This window comes from Geotrypetes seraphini, chromosome 1 (assembly GCF_902459505.1).
Source record: "Geotrypetes seraphini chromosome 1, aGeoSer1.1, whole genome shotgun sequence".
Classification (NCBI taxonomy): domain Eukaryota; kingdom Metazoa; phylum Chordata; class Amphibia; order Gymnophiona; family Dermophiidae; genus Geotrypetes; species Geotrypetes seraphini.
Window position 1 is genome coordinate 65,618,544 of NC_047084.1, and position 18,235 is coordinate 65,636,778.

General features: G+C 42.8%; 1 protein-coding gene across 3 annotated transcripts in view; it reads right to left on the reverse strand.

Moving 5' to 3' along the window:
- EGFLAM (EGF like, fibronectin type III and laminin G domains) overlaps positions 1-18,235 on the reverse strand; it is a 207,886-nt gene that overhangs the window by 23,588 nt on the left and 166,063 nt on the right. For all 3 annotated transcript variants that reach the window (XM_033932625.1, XM_033932615.1, XM_033932635.1), the window contains exons 19-20: positions 12,436-12,514; positions 3,584-3,727 (exon numbers count right to left, since the gene is read on the reverse strand). In XM_033932625.1, coding sequence (XP_033788516.1) covers positions 3,584-3,727; positions 12,436-12,514 — 223 coding nt within the window. The remainder of the gene's footprint in view (positions 1-3,583; positions 3,728-12,435; positions 12,515-18,235) is intronic.

The following is an 18,235-nucleotide window of genomic DNA, read 5'->3' on the forward strand; positions in this document are numbered from 1 at the left end:
GTGAGCATTGGAAAATAATAATAATTAACTAATAAAAATAGTACACATTTAGGGCTCCTTTTACTAAGTTGCAAAAATGGTTTTAGCGTGTGCTTAGCACGCGTAGAATTACCACGCGCGCTAGACGCTAATGCCAGCATTGAGCTGGCGTTAGTTTTCCCACGTAGCACGGGAGTTTGCGCGTGCTAAAAATGTTAGCACACCTTAGTAAAAGAGGGGGTTAATTTTCCCAGCCACTAAATTTCCCCATCCCGCCCCACCCGGCTACTTTTTCATGCCACCCGGCTGGAAAAAATTTCTGGGGAGAACAGGAAAATCACAGACCCAATGACAGCAACCTACAGTTCCTGACATGAATGTAACAGCGCTACTTGAACTTTCCGATATGGAACTGATTGCACCTGCTACATTATTATTGACGGTGGCTATGTCCCCTGATAAAAATTGGCTTATGAAAAATTTCTTTAAACATATGCAGAAAGAATTTATGGGTTTAAAAGTACAAATGTACCCAGATTTAGCTAGAGATACCCAAAGACGATAGAAGGAATTTCTTTAACTTAAGCCTGGGGTTTTGGCACTAAGGGCATCCTTTTTCTTACGTTATCCATGCAATGTGTGATTCATTATTCCTCACAAAAGTATGTCCTCTTTGAACCTTTCCAATTGACTGCTTTCCTTTCAACGTCGCGATTGGAGAAAGATAAAGCTATAATTTAATGCCCTAATTAACTAAGTTATTGAGGTGTATATGTCAACTGGATATCAACCCGATTAGTTCTTTAATCTTCAGTTATTGTATTTTCTTTCTATTATTCCGCTATCCACCTTTTGGATCTCATTTATTGATGACTAGAGCAATAAGGGGACATCTTTTCTTTTCAATTTTATTTGTTGTTAATGTACCATTCTGTACCTATATTGCTATCTGTACAAGTTTATATTTGATTTGTTAATATGAAAATAATAAATAAATAAATAAAAAGATTTGTGAATCACTCTATACCTATACAGGTTCAAGGTGATTAACAATTAAACAAGAGCCCAGACAACATGGGTAGCTTACAGAAGAAACCATTACGGTAATTTACAGTCGAGGAAGAGTGCATGCAAAACATGGGAAGCTTGAAGTAAAATTGTTATAAGCAAGATTATAGAAGTCAGAGCTTGGAACCCTAGGAAGTCTAAAAGTAAAGTATTTTCAATTTTCTTCTAAAACCCAGGTAGTTAGTTTCTTATGTTGTGTCCATAGGGAGGCTGCTCCAGTTTATTTTTGTACGACGTAGGTGAACAATGAATTGAATATGCATTTGTATTTGACTCCTTTTGGTTAGGGGAGGATCATCTTGGAAGTGTTGAAGATTCTAGCTCATAGAAGAGCCTGATCAGTTGCAGCCTTTTCATGCTGTAGCATTTTTTATTTTTTTTTTTTGGGGGGGGGGGGTGTTTGAGATTGGCTATTTGAGGTGAATTTGACGGAACTATCCTCTCTATGCTGCCATCTTTCAAATACCTTGGACTATACATTGATCAACACTAAGCTTCAACTGACAGCATTCACTATTGGGTCCAGTTTTAATGCTCTTTGTCATTTTTTGTTCAGTTTGTAAATGTTTGGATATTTCTGCCTGTTTCACTCTGCTCTATGCTGCAGTTATCTTATCGATTACTATAACATCATCTACACTGGTATCAATGTCAACCTTATTGAATGTTTGAAATCAGTTCAGAACACAGCATTGAATACTGGTAGTACCTGGGTAACTTCTGGTGGCTGCCCAAGACTTGGGTGTTCAAATATGGTCCAGGCCGCCCGGCAATGAATATCGGGCTCCAATTCAGCCCACAGCAGCCAGCAATGTTAAAAAAAAAACCCAAAAACACCTCACTGACCACAGTGGGCTTCAATATCGATTGGCATATTTTCTCTCAATTATTATTTATTTATAAATTTTTCACATTCACTGTCTAATCGTCTTGATTCAGGATTTTTGTTAATTATCACTAACTGTTTATTGTCTATTGTTTCATTTAATGCTGTGTATATCTGTTGTAATCCACCTAGAACTTTGGATAGTGCAGAATAGAAATGTAATAAATAAATACCCCCCCCCCCCCCCGCTTTTGCTAAGCCATAGTACCATGGCCTGGAGTGCTAAATGCTCCGATGCTGCCCCAACACTCACAGAATTCCTATGAGTGTCGGAGCAGCTTTGGAGCATTTAGTGTCCTGGGCCGCGGAAGAAATCTCAAACCGCGGCTTAGTAAAAGAGAGCCCAAATACAATATTACAAGATTCGTATTATACAAATAAAGGAAAAATAATAAAAAAAAAGAAAAAAGTATAATCTTCCTTAGAACACAATCATTAGATAAAGAAGAAGCAAAAGTCTGGGAAAACTAAACACACATAATATTAGTAATGATAGGCATTAAGAGGAATATTGCCTCCATCTAAATACATTTTCCCCCAAAACTAACTCCAAATGATTTTGAAATCTAGAAATGAGCACAGCTGATCAGGGAGAAAAAAAATACATATTTGGTTCCTCCAAATCCAATCATACATTTACAGGGATAAGATAAAAGAAATATGACATCCAAATCCCTTGTTTTGATTGGCATCTTTTAAAAGCCTCTTTTCAGTTCAGCAATGATTTTGACTTTGTTCCGTAGCAGTGTCACAGCATCTTCCAGTAAGGAAGTCTTTTTCTCTAATTCATCCTGGCTCCTTTGAAATAAGGAGAATTACTCTGAAAGAGAAGCCATCCTAATTTATTTAGTTGCACCAAGATTCTCTTTTATTAATAGTTCGCACAGACTTAGTAGATAAAGACAGGTTGTTCACCCTCTCCGAGGTGGAGAGAACGAGAGGGCACACTCTAAAGTTAACAGGGGATAGATTCCGTACGAACGTAAGGAAGTTCTTCACCCAGAGAGTGGTAGAAAACTGGAACGCTCTTCCGGAGGCTGTTATAGGGGAAAACACCCTCCAAGGATTCAAGACAAAGTTAGACAAGTTCCTGCTGAACCGGAATGTACGCAGGTGAGGCTGGACTCATTTAGAGCACTGGTCTTTGACCTGGAGGCCGCCATGTGAGTGGACTGCTGGGCACGATAGACCACTGGTCTAGCCCAGCAGTGACAATTCTTATGTTCTTGTGATCATCCTACGGAAAGCGTATATTCCCTTTTTCAAAGTCAATATCTGTTCTGCTGGGTACTCCTTTTTGAATCCTTTGACTCCTTTTGTTACTCCAAAGCTACATCCTTTCTCTTTTGCCCATTTTTAATACTAGCCATTTGCTACTTTTTGTTGTATGGATTTAGATAAGACAATAGTTGCTATTTTGCAGATTTTACTGATTTTTGGCATGCTCCTTAGGAAGCAGATCTGCCTGGCTTCCATTTGTTAGCAAGCTCTCTAGCACTCCTCCTCCCCCCTCCCTAAAAACCAGCTCTCCAGTACTCCCTTGTGTATTGGGCTTTTAACAGTTTAGCATTATGTTGCTGCAATCCAGTGCTGTGCTACTTCTGGTGGCTTCCAGAAAAAAAATCATATAAAGAAATAATCATCAGTCACCTGAATACTAAAGTTCCATTCAACAGACCCAGAGAGATAAAGTCACTGTTAGGCTTCATGGGACTGTCTCCCCTCCACAGTAGCAAACCATCCTTTACTGTAGTCTTGAACCTCATGAATATATTCGATCTTGATCCTGAAAGTCTACAAAAAGAAATATAAATGGATCATAGGCTCTAAAGGAACTAAGCGGTTGTTACTTATAATTGTTAATTACTTTACTTTAAAGAAACTCTGTAGTGCTCCTGGTTAACTAGTAGCATTTTATTCATTTAAAATACAGTGGAACCTTGGTTTACGAGCATAATTTGTTCCAGAAGCATGCTCGTAAACCAAAATACTCGTATATCAAAGCGAGTTTCCCCATAGGAAATAATGGAAACTTGCTTGATACATTCCCCCCCCTTGAGGCCAGCGGCGCTGCTCCACCCCCCCCGCAAACCAACATCCCCCCGCCTGAACAACTTGAAACATACCCCCCCCCTGTCTGGTACTGGCACGCAGCCCATAGGACATGCTGGTGCCACTTGAAGAACTTCCTGCCTCTGCTGGGCCTTGAGCATGCATTTGTGCATGCTCAAGGCCTTCTAATTTTCCCTCTCGCCAAGATTCTGACGTCGGAGAGGAAGTTCTGGGCCAGCCAATTGCTGCCTGGCTGTCCTGGAACTTCCTCCCTGATGTTAGAATTGACATCGGAAGTGAAGTCTTGTGGGCCCGGCGCTTGTACATGCCAGGCCTGGCTTGGGGAAGCAGCAGAGAGAAATCGCGTTGGTGGCTTGGGGGTGGAGTAGGGAAAGAATCAGGGAAGTGGAGAAAGCAGCATGATGGCTTGGGGGGGCAGGGGGAGAGAGAGAAAGAAAGGTAGAAATAAATAGGGGGTCAGGGGAAGAGAGAAAGAAGGGCAGAAAGAAAGAAATATTGGCTTTACAGAAGAAGGAAGTACAACCAGAGACCCATGAAATCACAAGACAAAAAGGTAGGAAAAATGATTTTTTTCAGTTTAGTGATCAAAATGTGTTCATTTTGAGAATTTATATCTGCTGTCTATATTTTGCACTATGGCCCCCTTTTACTAAACCGCAATAGCGTTTTCTAGCGCAGGGAGCCTATGAGCATCAAGAGCAGCGCAGGGCATTCAGCGCAGTTTCCAGTGCTAAAAACCACTATCGCAGTTTAGTAAAAGGGAAGGGGTATATTTGTTTATTTTTGTATAGTTGTTAATAAGGTGACATTGCATATTTTAAAGTCATCTGCCTTGACCTCTGATAAAAACCCCAAATATAAATGATAATTAACACTTTCTCTGCATACAGTGTGCTTTGTGTTTTTTAAAATTTTATTGTTGGTAGATCATTTTAACTTGGTCATTTTAAAAGTAGCTCGCAAGCCAAAAAAGTGTGGGCACCCCTGCCCTAAATCAAAGCTCCTATATGGCTTACAAAAAAACATCAGTAATATTATTGTTTTAATTGTACTGACTTTACTGCAGAATATGTCAGCTAAATTTATTTTGGGGGCTAAGAGATGCGATAGGGCTACCCCTTACTTGAAAAAACTCCATTGGTTACCAATTCGTGCGAAATGTAAATTTAAGATGTGTACAACTGTCTTCCGAATCCTTCATGGTATGGCACCATCTTATTTGCCTGCTTTAGAATTGTCAGAGTAATCGTCTCTCAAAATAGTTGTAACTTTTATTTCCATCTGCTCCAAAATTTTGCTTTAAGTGATATTTTGAAGCATGCTGTAAACCAGGACTGTCCAACCTGCGGCCCTGTGAAGTATTTTGTGCGGCTCCGGTCAAGGGCGATGCAGTGTTTTCCTCTGCTGCCCCTGGGTGTTTACCGTCTTGCCGGCTCCCTCCCCTTTCTTGCTGCAGCGTTTGCGCGGCCCCAGAAACATTTTTTTCGGCTAATGCAGCCCAGGGAAGACAAAAGGTTGGACACCCCTGCTGTAAACCTTGAAATGCTCTCCCAGTGACTCTGAGAACATAACCTTTTTATATAAGCCAGAGAGTACAAAGACGCTTTTTCTCTACCATAGATGCGATGCAAAAAAGGGCTCCTTTTATGAAGGTGTGCTAGCGTGTTTAGTGCAGCACCGGATTAGCGTGCTAGCCGAAAAACTACCGCCTGCTCAAGAGGAGGCGGTAGCGGCTAGCGCGCGGCATTTTAGCATGCACTATTCCGCGCGTTAAGGCCCTAACGCACCTTCATAAAAGGAGCCCAAAGTTTGGACCACTGCTCATGATAGTGCTTAGTTCAGTTTGATAAAATCTGCAATGATCCTATTAAATCACCAAATCCTATTGAAGCATATAGAAATTTTTGGTCTGACAGGTACAGTGGTGCTTTGGTTCAGGTATTATTTAATTGGCTGACAACAGATGGATTTTGTTTCAATATCCTTTTCTGACTTATGCGCTAGCAGCCCAATGATCTGGTGTTGGTCTATCAAACATTTTGTGAATTTAATGCCCAGTGGTATATCTGCCTAAGATGAAGTTAAGAGGTGATAGGCTCAGGCATAATCTAGGAAATACTTTTTTTACAGAAAGGGTAGTAGATGCATGGAAAAGGTGGTGGAGTCAGAGACTGTGTCTGAATTCAAGAAAGCCTGGGATAGACATGTGGGATCTCTTAGAGAGAGATGGAGATAATGGTTACTGTGGATGGGCAGACTGAATGGCCATTTGGCCTTTATCTGACATCATGTTTCTATGTTTCTACATTGATGCCATTCAGTTCTTTTTTTTCCCTTTGAATTCTTCATTGCCCTAGCCATAGACAAGCTTAATCACTGCTTAGAGTCAATGATGGCTTGGATGATAGCGAATAGGCTACACTTAAATCTTGCAAAAACAAAGCTGATAGTCTGATATTCCCCTATGCTTGATCTTGGGAGCATGCCCTCTACAGCTACCAAGAATATAGTACCCTAAAATGTAATGCTCCTGGAAATGTCCAGCTATCATATTTGTTATATTATTTGTAATATTGCCTAAAAATGTCCAGTTGTCTAACTTGTTATCTAATTTGCAATATCTCCTGGAAATATCCAGCTATATCATCACATTTGTAACCCAAAATTGTAACTTTCCTGGAAATGTTCAGTTAGCTCTTTTGTAATCCGTCTAGAACTGCAAAGTACAGGCAGAATAGAAGTCACTAATGTAATGTAATGGAGAATTGGTCTAACTGCTATTCATTTAAAGTACATGATGGCTAATGATACAACTGACCTAAAAGACATTTGGTCTAAAATCAAACATATAAACAGAAACAACATACATCCAAGTTCTCAAGAATTATGTGAGTAATGTCAGTTTCGGATTAAAACCTTACTGCCTTCAAAATAGGTGGTGGTAGGGGATCACATACTAACAGCCACATACTAATGGGAAATTAATTAATGGCCATTAATTAAACTCCCCCCCACCCCGAAAACTTGACCAATTTATCCATGCAGTACTATGGCCTTAGCGCTCAGGAATAACCTGCGTAAGCATGCGCTAAGGCCAGATTTTACTACAATTTGGTAAAAGGGCTCTATTATTTTTGGTGCGTGTTATTTTATTATTTATGTTAATTTTGTACTCTGCTTTTTCTAGGTGGACCGTAAGGGTCAGATTCTATAAGAGGTGCCTAAATATAGGCACTGTTAGGTGATACGCTAGCCTCCAGGGACCACAACATGGTGTGGTTCTACCTCAGGAAAGGTTTCCCTAGATCAAAGATGAAAACAAAAGTACTCAACTTCCGAGGCACTGACTTCGAACGCATGGGAGATTTCGTCCACCGGACACTGCAGAACTAAGTTATGACTGATGATGTGGAAGCTATGTGGTCATCTCTGAAATCTACCATACATGAAGCGACAAGCCTCTACATTAAATCAGTACACAAACGGCGGAGAAACAACAAACCCCAATGGTACTCTGCAGAAATCTCCCACCTCGTCAAGGAGAAGAAAAAAGCATTTATTTCCTACAAACGAACGGAGACTAGGGAAGCTAAACTAGAACATAGGGCGAGGTCTGCAGCAGTCAAAATGGCAGTCAGGGAGGCCAAACTTCGAGTGGAAGAGACTCTGGCAAAGAACATGAAGAAAGGGGACAAATCCTTCTTCAGGTATATTAGTGATAGGAAAAAGAACACAGATGGGATAGTACATCTTAGAAAACCAGATGGGAACTATGCAGAATCAGATTCCGATAAAGCAGAACTACTGAATGAATACTTCTGCTCGGTCTTCACCTGTGAGGCACCGGGGCACGTTCCGCAGTTGCAGGCAAAGCCCAGCGTGGAAGACCTGTTTCAGAATTTCGAGTTCACACCTGGCGACGTCTACTACGAACTGGCAAGACTCAAGGTGAACAAAGCCATGGGACCGGACAATCTACACCCTAGGGTGCTCAGTGAGCTGCGTGATGTCCTGGCAGAACTGCTATCTGGACTCTTCAATTTCTCCCTAAGTTCGGGGAGAGTCCCCATAGACTGGAAAACAGCTAACGTCGTTCCACTGCACAAAAAGGATTGCAGGGCAGAGGCTGCAAGACCGGTGAGTCTCACATCAATAGTATGCAAACTCATGGAAACACTAATCAAACGTAAATTAGACGCAATCTTGGATGAGGAGAATCTACGGGATCCCAGTCAACACGGGTTCACCAAGGGTAGGTCCTGCCAATCTAATCTCATCAGCTTCTTTGACTGGGTAACAAAACAGCTAGACTTGGGAGAATCCGTGGACGTCGTATACCTAGACTTCAGCAAAGCTTTTGATAGTGTCCCGCATCACAGGCTGTTGAGTAAGATGAAATCAATGGGGCTGGGAGAAACACTAACTACATGAGTCAATGACTGGCTGAGTGGCAGACTTCAGAGGGTGGTAGTTAACGGTATCCTCTCTAAAACATCGGAGGTGACCAGTGTCACACCCACGCTCTCTGAGAACACCTTGAGTCGTCGGGTAGCGACCTGAAGCTTGTTACTGGCGTGGTCCCTTTAGAATTAGGGTCACCTTTCAAGTTGGTAGTCCCTGGCAAATGCCCAACTAAGCTTATTCTCCAAGGGTTTTGAAAAATCACACTTTGTCAGAATGGCCTTGGTGAAAACATAAGCTTTTATTCGGCCACCGGCCGTGGAATTACTGTGCCACTCCAGGTTTTCCTGGTAGCATGAACATCATACAAAAATAACAGAAAAAGTTCATTTCATTCCTGATCACCAAGCCAGCAGCTCTGGGCTTGATTGGTAAAACACATACAGTCCTTAATATGCCATGAGGCTAGGCAGCGAAACAGTTAACCCAAATAACTTTCTCCTGTAGCTTTGACAGAAGAGGCATTCCTGTTCGTGACTGAGGAATATGTTGTAATGTCCTACAGTGCATTCACTCTCTCTAGCTGGGTTGAACTTTCTCCCTAGTCCCGAGCAGGCTTTTCCCTGAGAGGGTTAATTTCCTTATCCCTACGAGGCAGGCAGACTAATTGAATTAGTTAGTTGCTAAGGCACTATCTTTACAGCTGGGCCCTTTCACGGAGTGTGGAAGTCAGGAAATTCTGGGCTTTAAACTAGCCATCATTATACCCTGGCGTTTGGTTCAGCTGTGAACATAACCTGAAGAGGAGATTACTGTAGCCTTTCCAAATTCCAGCAAAACAGCATGTAAAATTGCAGTACAGGATTATTTCCCTAGTAACTCCCACAGTCATTAGTTCACAGAGCAAGCAGAGAAATACAGCCAAGACAAAACCTCTGTTCACAGACCTTTCCCAGGATATTCAGCTCTCCATTTCCTCTGGCCAGCTTTCCTGTATAGCCCAACTTTCCTCCAACACCATGGGTTCTGGGGGAAAGAATTCAGTGGCCAAATTACCAGCCTGTTCCTCAGTCATTTCCCAGTCAGTGCTGAGGAACTGCTCAGCCCCGTCCTGCCTCTGCTCTGCTGCCAAGCTTCGTTCTGTTCCTCCTCCTTCCTCCCTCTGCTCTCTAAAGAGCCTGGCTTTAAGCTGAGGGGAAGAACCACTCCCCCTTGGCTTTGGATGGGGGAAGGGAATTCCTTCCTCAGCCCATGCCGTTTCTCTGAGGGGAAACTGCCTATGAGCTTTCTGCCTTACAGGCAATGGACAATAGCAAGGCAGCTTCTTCCTGCCTGGCTCTGGAACTGCTTCAGGTAAGTCTAAGCCTTCCTGTTCTATTTCCATTTCATTGTCACTGACCAGGTAGTCAGCTAATTTATTGTCCTGGGCACTGACCTGGTCAGCCCTTCTGCACTGGGGTTTATATACTTTCCTTAATTTCCCTGTGGCAAACCTTGGGAAAGACGTCCGTTTGTCACACCAGTGGAGTACCGCAGGGCTCAGTCTTGGGCCCGCTCCTTTTCAACATATTCATAGGGGACCTAACTCAGGGGCTTCAAGGTAAGATAACATTATTCGCTGACGCCGCCAAACTATGCAATATAGTGAGAGATGGCAATTCACCCGATAGTATGACACAGGACCTACATTTGTTGGAGCTTTGGTCCTCGACCTGGCAGCTGGGCTTCAACGCTAAGAAATGCAAGATCATGCACCTCAGCAGCAGAAATCTGTGCAGAACTTACACCTTGAATGGTGAGACCTTAGCTAGAACTTCAACAGAACGAGACTTGGGAGTGATCATCAGCGCAGACATGAAAACTGCTGATCATGTGGAGAAGGCTTCATCTAAGGCAAGACAGTTGTTAGGTTGCATCCACAGGAGTTTCATCAGCCGGAAGCCTGAAGTCATAATGCCATTATACAGAACCATGATGAGACTTCATTTGGAATACTGTGTGCAATTCTGGAGGCCACACTACCGAAAAGATGTGCTGAGAGTAGAGTCGGTGCAACGGATGGCCACCAGCATGGTCTCGGGGCTCAAGGATCTATCGTACGAGGAAAGGCTGAAAAATTTGCGGCTGTACTCACTCGAGGAATGTAGGGAGAGAGGAGACATGATCGAGACGTTTAAGCATATTACCGGCCGTATCGAGATGGAAGAAGAGATTCTCTTTCTCAAAGGACCCTCAGCCACAAGAGGGCATCCGCTCAAACTTAGAGGCGGGAAATTTCATGGCGACACCAGGAAATATTTCTTCACCGAGAGAGTGGTTGATCCTTGGAACGAGCTCCCGGTGCAGGTGATAGAGGCAAACAGCGTGCAAGAATTTAAGAGCAAATGGGATGCCCATGTGGGATCCCTTAGAGCAGGGGTGTCCAATGTCGGTCCTCGAGGGCCGCAGTCCAGTCGGGTTTTCAGGATTTCCTCAATGAATATGCATGAGATCTATTTGCATGCACTGCTTTCAATGCATATTCATTGGGGAAATCCTGAAAACCCGACTGGACTGCGGCCCTTGAGGACCGACATTGGACACCCCTGCCTTAGAGGGATAAGCCAAGGGAACCTGTCACCAGGAGTGGGATCCCTAGGATAGTAGACTTGGGGGTGGGTCAGTAGAGTGGGCAGACCTAATGGGCTATGGCCCTTATCTGCCATCATCTTCTATGTTTCTATGCTACCTTAATTACCCAACAAGCTCATAATTGAAAAAAATTAATTGGCTGATTGGTGCCTACCCAATTCTATAAAAGGTAGGCACCTAACACCTAAATGGGTATGTTTAAGGGCGGAGACAAATATAGGCACCACTAGGAATGAAGCTCTAAAGATCTTAGGGCTAGATTCACTAGCCTCCGATTCCATGTCCGATCCGTGCTCAATTGCATGCAGGCCGACAAATTCACAAAAGGCCTACATGCAAATGGGGACGATCGTTGACACCACACGAATCGCTAGAGAGCGATCCCGATACATGGTCTGTGCATGCGTCTATGAGCCGCAACTTTTTAAAAAAAAACTTTTACTTTTAAACAGCCCAGCGAGACCGTGGTTTTAACCTGCTTTAAACCCGCGGGTTAAACCGTGCGGGGAAGGGCAAGAGATCAGAGCTGAGACAAGGCAGAGAGCAGATCGGGGCAGGCAGGAGACAGGGCAGAGAACAGATTGGGGCAGTAAAGCAGGGCGGCAGAAGGAAGGGCAGTCGGAAAGGACCTCAGCGACTGGTGCTCAGCAGTCGCTTACTGTGGATTGGCCAGCCCAATCGGTGTTGCTTTTTTTATTTTAGTGAATTGCTTCCTTTCTGCTTTGCATGCCGATTCCCCTCATTTGCATGCACGGATCAGGATGGGATCGCTACACAGGTTAGTGAATCAGGTCAGAGGGAAATTGGGTCGCAAAGGGCTTACAAACCGATCGGTACACGATCGGTTTGCTTTGTGAATCTAGCCCTTAGGCGTCTGAAAAGCAGGCCAGTAAAACCCTGACCTACATTACCAGTGCTTACGTTTTTTGATAAGCGCTGTTAGGCGTGGTTCTATAAACGATGCCCAAGCGTGATTGACATGCAGCCGGCACCTGCTGATTAAGGCGTTGTTTACAGAATCTGGCCCTAAATGTGCATATATATTAATAAATAAGTAGGCAATTGTCCAGGCTATTCCATGATCAGACAATATGTAGAAGACTCATAGAAAGAAATTATAGAAAGAGTTTGTGTGTAAAACTCAGTGTTAGTAACAGAAATGCTCCAACTCTTATCAAAATTTATAAAATTACCTATTTTTCAGTGTTTTCAACTGGAAATTTTACAAACATATAATGTACTCATCAACAAAATGTGCTTCATTAAGAGTAGCCACTAATTGTTATAGGAATACAGAAAAAATATGAATATTTTGGTTACAAAGAACCTTTCAGCTCTACTTCATAATAGCCATTTACTGGAATGGTAAATATAATTAGTCTTCATACAATAATTACCTTTTAAGGATATTTCTATTATCATAAATTAGGTAACTGCGACCCATAAACTGGGGGATTTCAATAGCTTCAGTGATGACTGGAAAATGAGAAAACTTGTGTTAATTATGAATTGTGAAAAATAGGTTAATAACAATTGGTCATCAAAGTTGACATGGTATCCTGAAAGGCCAATTCTATATCTGGGCACCCAAATTTACATGCCCATTTCACATGTGAATATATAGAATACTTATGCATATACAGTAAGGAGGAAATTCTGTATAGGACACCAGTTTCTGCAGCCGCCTAAGGGACAGACATCTAACCCTGCCCAACCACCCCGATTCTCTAACCGGCGTCCATGACATAGGTGACAATTAGAGCTGATCATGGCAAGGGAATCTCCCTTCCCAAATCAACTGAGTGACAGCAGCAGCGACCCCCCCCTGTAGGAGTTTTTGTCAGTGCTATATAATAATTACTTATAATAAAACGCTTGGGTGTCTAGGGGTGCACTGCAACAAATACTAAATCCCAGAGAACAACTTTTTGCTTTCCTATTCGCTTATAGGCAATGAATGACCACACTGTCCTGAAAGCAATTGTCTTCATTATGTGGTTATCCCTACAGAAAACACACTTGCACATGTATACAGGGAATGTACAACTTAGTTACATGCTTAGTTTCATAGGTAAATATTCATTAATGAACACAATAACCACTGAAAAATATACATAAATAATAATGCTGTGATATAGATTATGCAAAGAAACTAAGTTACTAAGAGCAAAGAACACAACTAGTAATTTACTACTGAACTAAGCACCAAGCCACATGAATACCTAAGGCCAGAAATAATGTCGTAAGTTTATCTATCCCCAGCCTATAGGAAGAAATACCGGCTCACTAAAATAAGTGGAGGCTTTCACCATATGATGCTTCCCTCAAGTGGCAGGGAGCCAGGGTCTTCTCTGTCATGGGTTGTCAGACTGAATATGACCTTCTGCTGGTAGTCCTGGGCAGGATGCAAGCCAGATTAAACAGCTGTTAGTCCTTTGATGACCAGACACTCTCTGGCAGGGTACAATCTCAAACAAGGTCTCCCACTAGTGCAAGGAGATACAAGGCGACTGATCCCAGTAACCTGATTCAGGGCAGCCGAGGTATGTACCTGAGCCTCACATAGACTCTTCTCCCGGCTGGCTTAGTCTCTTCACACCAACGCCAATTGTCTCTCCTGCACACACTTGAAATTACCTTTTCCACATCAACTCTCCGAGACTACTCAAATCCTTTCTTCTTATTATCCTCTTCCTCCCGCCAAAAGATATCTTTGATCAATGGTGTCCTTGTTACCATGCAGTTTTTCCTCACATACCGAAACATCCTGCATTATCTGTTCAAGGTCCAATGTCATCATAAATTGTCTTAGATATAAGATCGCCAGGCACTGACAACCACTGGTCCATGCTGGACATTTCTTATCTCACATTCCTCTGGCAGTGGGGACCCCTTTTAGGTAAATGGCCTGGTTAACAGACGAGTAGCATGAAATTCTAAGATGCTGACAGAAATGAAAATGATTCTTAGCAACACTGGGCCAAATTCTAACAATGGTGTTACAGGCATAGCCCTACACCCCTGCCACTGTTCATGGCAGGAGGGATTCCCAATCCCTCCTGATGCCACCCCTGAACCCCCACTCAACACTCTCTGTGGCAGGAGGGATGCTCAATCCCTCCTGTTGCCACTCCCGAACCCCCCCTAGAAGTCCCCTGGCAGTAGGGATGCCATCTCTTTTGCTGCAGTGTTGGGTGGGGGTTTGGGGGTGGCAGCGGGAGGGATTGGACATCCCTCCTGCCATGGACAGTATCAAGTGAGGATTCGGGCGTGGCAATGGGAGGGAGTGGGCATCCCTCCTGCTGGCCAACTTTGCGGGGGGGGGGATGCTTCCCTGCTGTAGCCACTCAGCTGATCATGGCAGGGAGATTTCCTTGTAGCGATAAGCTCAGCAGCTACGTCTATTTGAATTGTAGACCAGCTTTTTGTTTGCCTACATTTCAAGCATCTTTCAAGGCCCTAAGGAAATGCTTAGGGCTGCTTAAGCTTGCCCAAGGTCACTTCTGGGAAAACCATGCCCATACCCAGCCTTGGGCAAGCTTACATGTCCTGACGCATCTCCCATGACCTGTGAAAATGCCTACAGTGTAGGCTGCCAGCCTCAGGTAGGATTTTTCTAAAAAACATGCATCTCAATTGGCTGGTTAGACAGTGGTAGGATGCCTACCACTGCCTAAAATTGGGACGCCGTTTATAGAATTTGTCCCTAAGTGTACACTTACCTGCAAAAATGGCAGCTTAAACATTATTCTGTAATAGTGGCATAAATGGCTTTTTTTTATTCGCATGTAAAATTTTAGGCGCCGATCCCATGCCTATATTTACACATGTAACTTGTAATTAATTCTAATTAGTGCCAATAATTGCTTCTTGAAATGCCAGTTATTAGAGCAATTGCATGCACAAACTGAATAAACACTCCCACAAATTTGTGTTCACATTTTTCATCACTTTTCATAGATTTTTAAATTTTAAATAATAGATTTATAAATTTTAAATAAGTCAAAAGAAATGCACAACATTAACTTTATAAAATGTGAAAAAAGAGGCAAAAGAAATGCACAGTATTATTTTCATAAATACAGTATATGGAAAAAAAAGAATTTTGAGCATTCCCATGCAGTCACAAATAGGGAAAGCGGTAATATCTGGAAAGCAGTATATGAGTATGCTAATGCTCGAAGGATGGGAAACAAGGTTCTGAATCTAGAGGCTGTGATGGAAGAGGCTGACTTGGACAGTGGCAATCACAGAGAACCATGACTAGGATATAGTTATACTAGGCTATAATCTGTTCAGAAAAGACATGGTAGGAAGAAAAGGAGGGGGAGTAGCATTACAGGTTAAAGATTATATTAAAGTCACACAATTTCAGGATCTGCAGGGTAAGGAAGAGGCACTGTGGGTCAATCTGGAAAGAGAGAATGGAAATGTATTTACATTGGTGTGTTATGCAGGCCTCCTGCATAGGGTTTCCAGATTTCTGAGAAATTCTGAACATGTCCTCTTCTCTGAGGATTGCATGGGCACCTGGACGGTTTTTCAAAAATGGGGAAATCTGTCTGGGTTTAGCTGAGCCCCTGACTCCCCCATCTACCTCTTCCCCAGGTCAGCCACTGTAATTGAATCTTCAGGCAGCCAGCAGCAGCAATGAGGTACACTGGCCTCTCTGCAGTGACTTCCTGTTCCTGCATAGAAGGGACTTGCAGAGAGGCAGCTTCTGGGGCAGGCCGGTGGCAGCAGGCTTACCTTGTTGCTGTTGCCTGATGATTCAATTACAGTGGCTGGCCTGGGGAAGAGGTAGTGGGGGAGTTGGGAGCTAGAAAGCAGCATCATGGAGGGGGGAGGGGCTAAAGAAACAGCATGGAGGGGGCTGGAGAAAGCATTGATGGAGGGAAAATGGAGGGAGGGGATGGAGAAACAGCATGAAGGAAGGAAGGCAAGGAGGGAGGGGGCTGGAGAAACAGCATAGGAAGGAGGGCTGGAGAAACAGCATGGATGTAGGGAGAGACGGAGGGAGAAACAGCATGGATATAGGGAGAGAGGGAGGGAGAAACAGCATGGAGGGAGGGAGTGCTGGAGAAGCATTATGGAAAGGAGAGAGTGCTAGAGAAAAGAACATGGAGTAGGGTAGTGCTGGATGAGAAGGGAGAGACAGAAACAGCAGGAGAGAAGGTTAAAAGGAGAGAGAGGTGCACCCGCGGGAGTGGGGATGAGGGTTGGAAAGAGAGAAAGAGAGAAAAGCACCCATGGGGAAGGGGAGTTGGGGGGAGGAGAGAGAAGCCCTAAAAGGGTACAGAGGATGGGAAGGGGGACCAAGGAAATGGGTGGAGTGTGCGCGGGGCTGTTGGAGTATGGGCAGGGTCACATGTCCTCTATTTTGTCTTCACAAATATGGTAACCCTACTCCTTCACAGACAGAATAAGTAGACAAAGATTTATTAGTAGACCTTCAGAATATAGCTGTAAAAGGAAAATATTACTAATAGGTGATTTTAATGTGTCAGATGTTGATTGGGGTATCCCTATTGCGGGGGTCTTCTAAAAGTAGGGAGATCCAGGATTTTTTACAAGGAGCTCTGTTCCAGTAGTTGGCAATGGAATCCACGCAGGAAGGGGCCATATTGGACTTAGTGCTTACAAATGGGGAAAGTGTTTCTGAAGTTACAGTGGGTGATCATCTAGCATCCAGTGATCACCACTTGATACAAACAAAACACTTCTACTAGAGATAAACCAAAGTGCAGTTATCAAATGCAATCCTATGGAAACAAGACAGAAAGAGAAGGATTTTAGGCATGCTGTGGACCACCAGAAGAACTAACACATCAATTCTGGAAGATATCGATCCAGTTATGTCACTGGAAGCCCAAATGATGAAGTTATGACTGTCTTATTTTGGTCACACTTTCAGAAGAGAGAGATCACTGGAGAAGGAATCATGTTTGGGAAGATCGAAGGAACCAGGTGAAGAGGGCGACCTGCAATCAGAAGGCTGGGCATGTTGAAAACAACCATGGGGATGATGCTGGAATAGCACCTTTCTGGAATAGCACTAAAACCGATTTCTTTTTAGATCCACAAATCATCAAGTCGCTAGGACTCGAGCAGAAGTTGATGACACCTAACAACAGCAATTATGCTTATCACAGTTCCATAGTAGACCATTCAAAAGCTCCTTTATACATTTCTTTCTGTGAAAGAACTCAAATTCAGATTTATAAGAATAGTGCAGTCCTTATTTCATGCCATATTTAAGTTATTGTTTTATTGTTTCTTGTCTATGTTTTATTGATTATATTGCATATGCTAATTTGTCACTGCGTTGAGCATCAGTGGAAAAGGAGGGATGCATTCAAGTACATAAATCCTAATCTAGCGGTGCTAAATACTTGTTTTCTTCTCTATTCCATATATTTTTGATGACCCTGAGATCTCTGCACATCCCTTAAAGAAAAAGAGGCTCATCATGTACAATATACATTGTGCTATTCAAAAACAAAAAGCTTGTATAAAAATTCATGCCTTTGACTTATATTTTTAATGAACATTTCTGAAATATCTATTTATTTTGTGTCCCTCCATGGTCAACATCTTTCAGCTAACTCTCAGATCTCTCATTGTCCTGATTGACTGGGAGTTTTCTTCCCATTTGCATGGCACACCAGACCCAAACGACCCTGAAAGATGGGGGATCCAGACTTGGATAGAGGTTAGAGGTTGTAAATTTAAAAGTCATCATCAACATCTTCTCGCACATCAAGCAGCATTATGGGGTAAAGACCTTGAACAATTGCTTGTGCCTACTACCTATGGAGAATTCAGGAAACGTCTGAAAACACATCTATTCCTGAAATACTTAGGAGACCAACCCATTCAATCTTAGTCCTTAACAACCGAGCGCAAAAATCACCTGTCGCTAAATCTGTACTTTGTTCATTCAATCTGTAACTCTGTTTATTCACTCAATCTGTAACATTTCTAAGCATTATAAACCGCATAGAATTTCACGGTCCTGCGGTATATAAACTGTCATTATTATTATGCCATAGGGTACCTTTTATTAAACACGTGCTAAATGCTAAGAAACTTACACATAAAAAATGAGCTTTTTAGCATTTACCATGCACTAATTCTATGTCCATGCATTATGCTTTAGTAAAAGATCCCCATAGTGTTGTGGCCTGAGCTCAACAA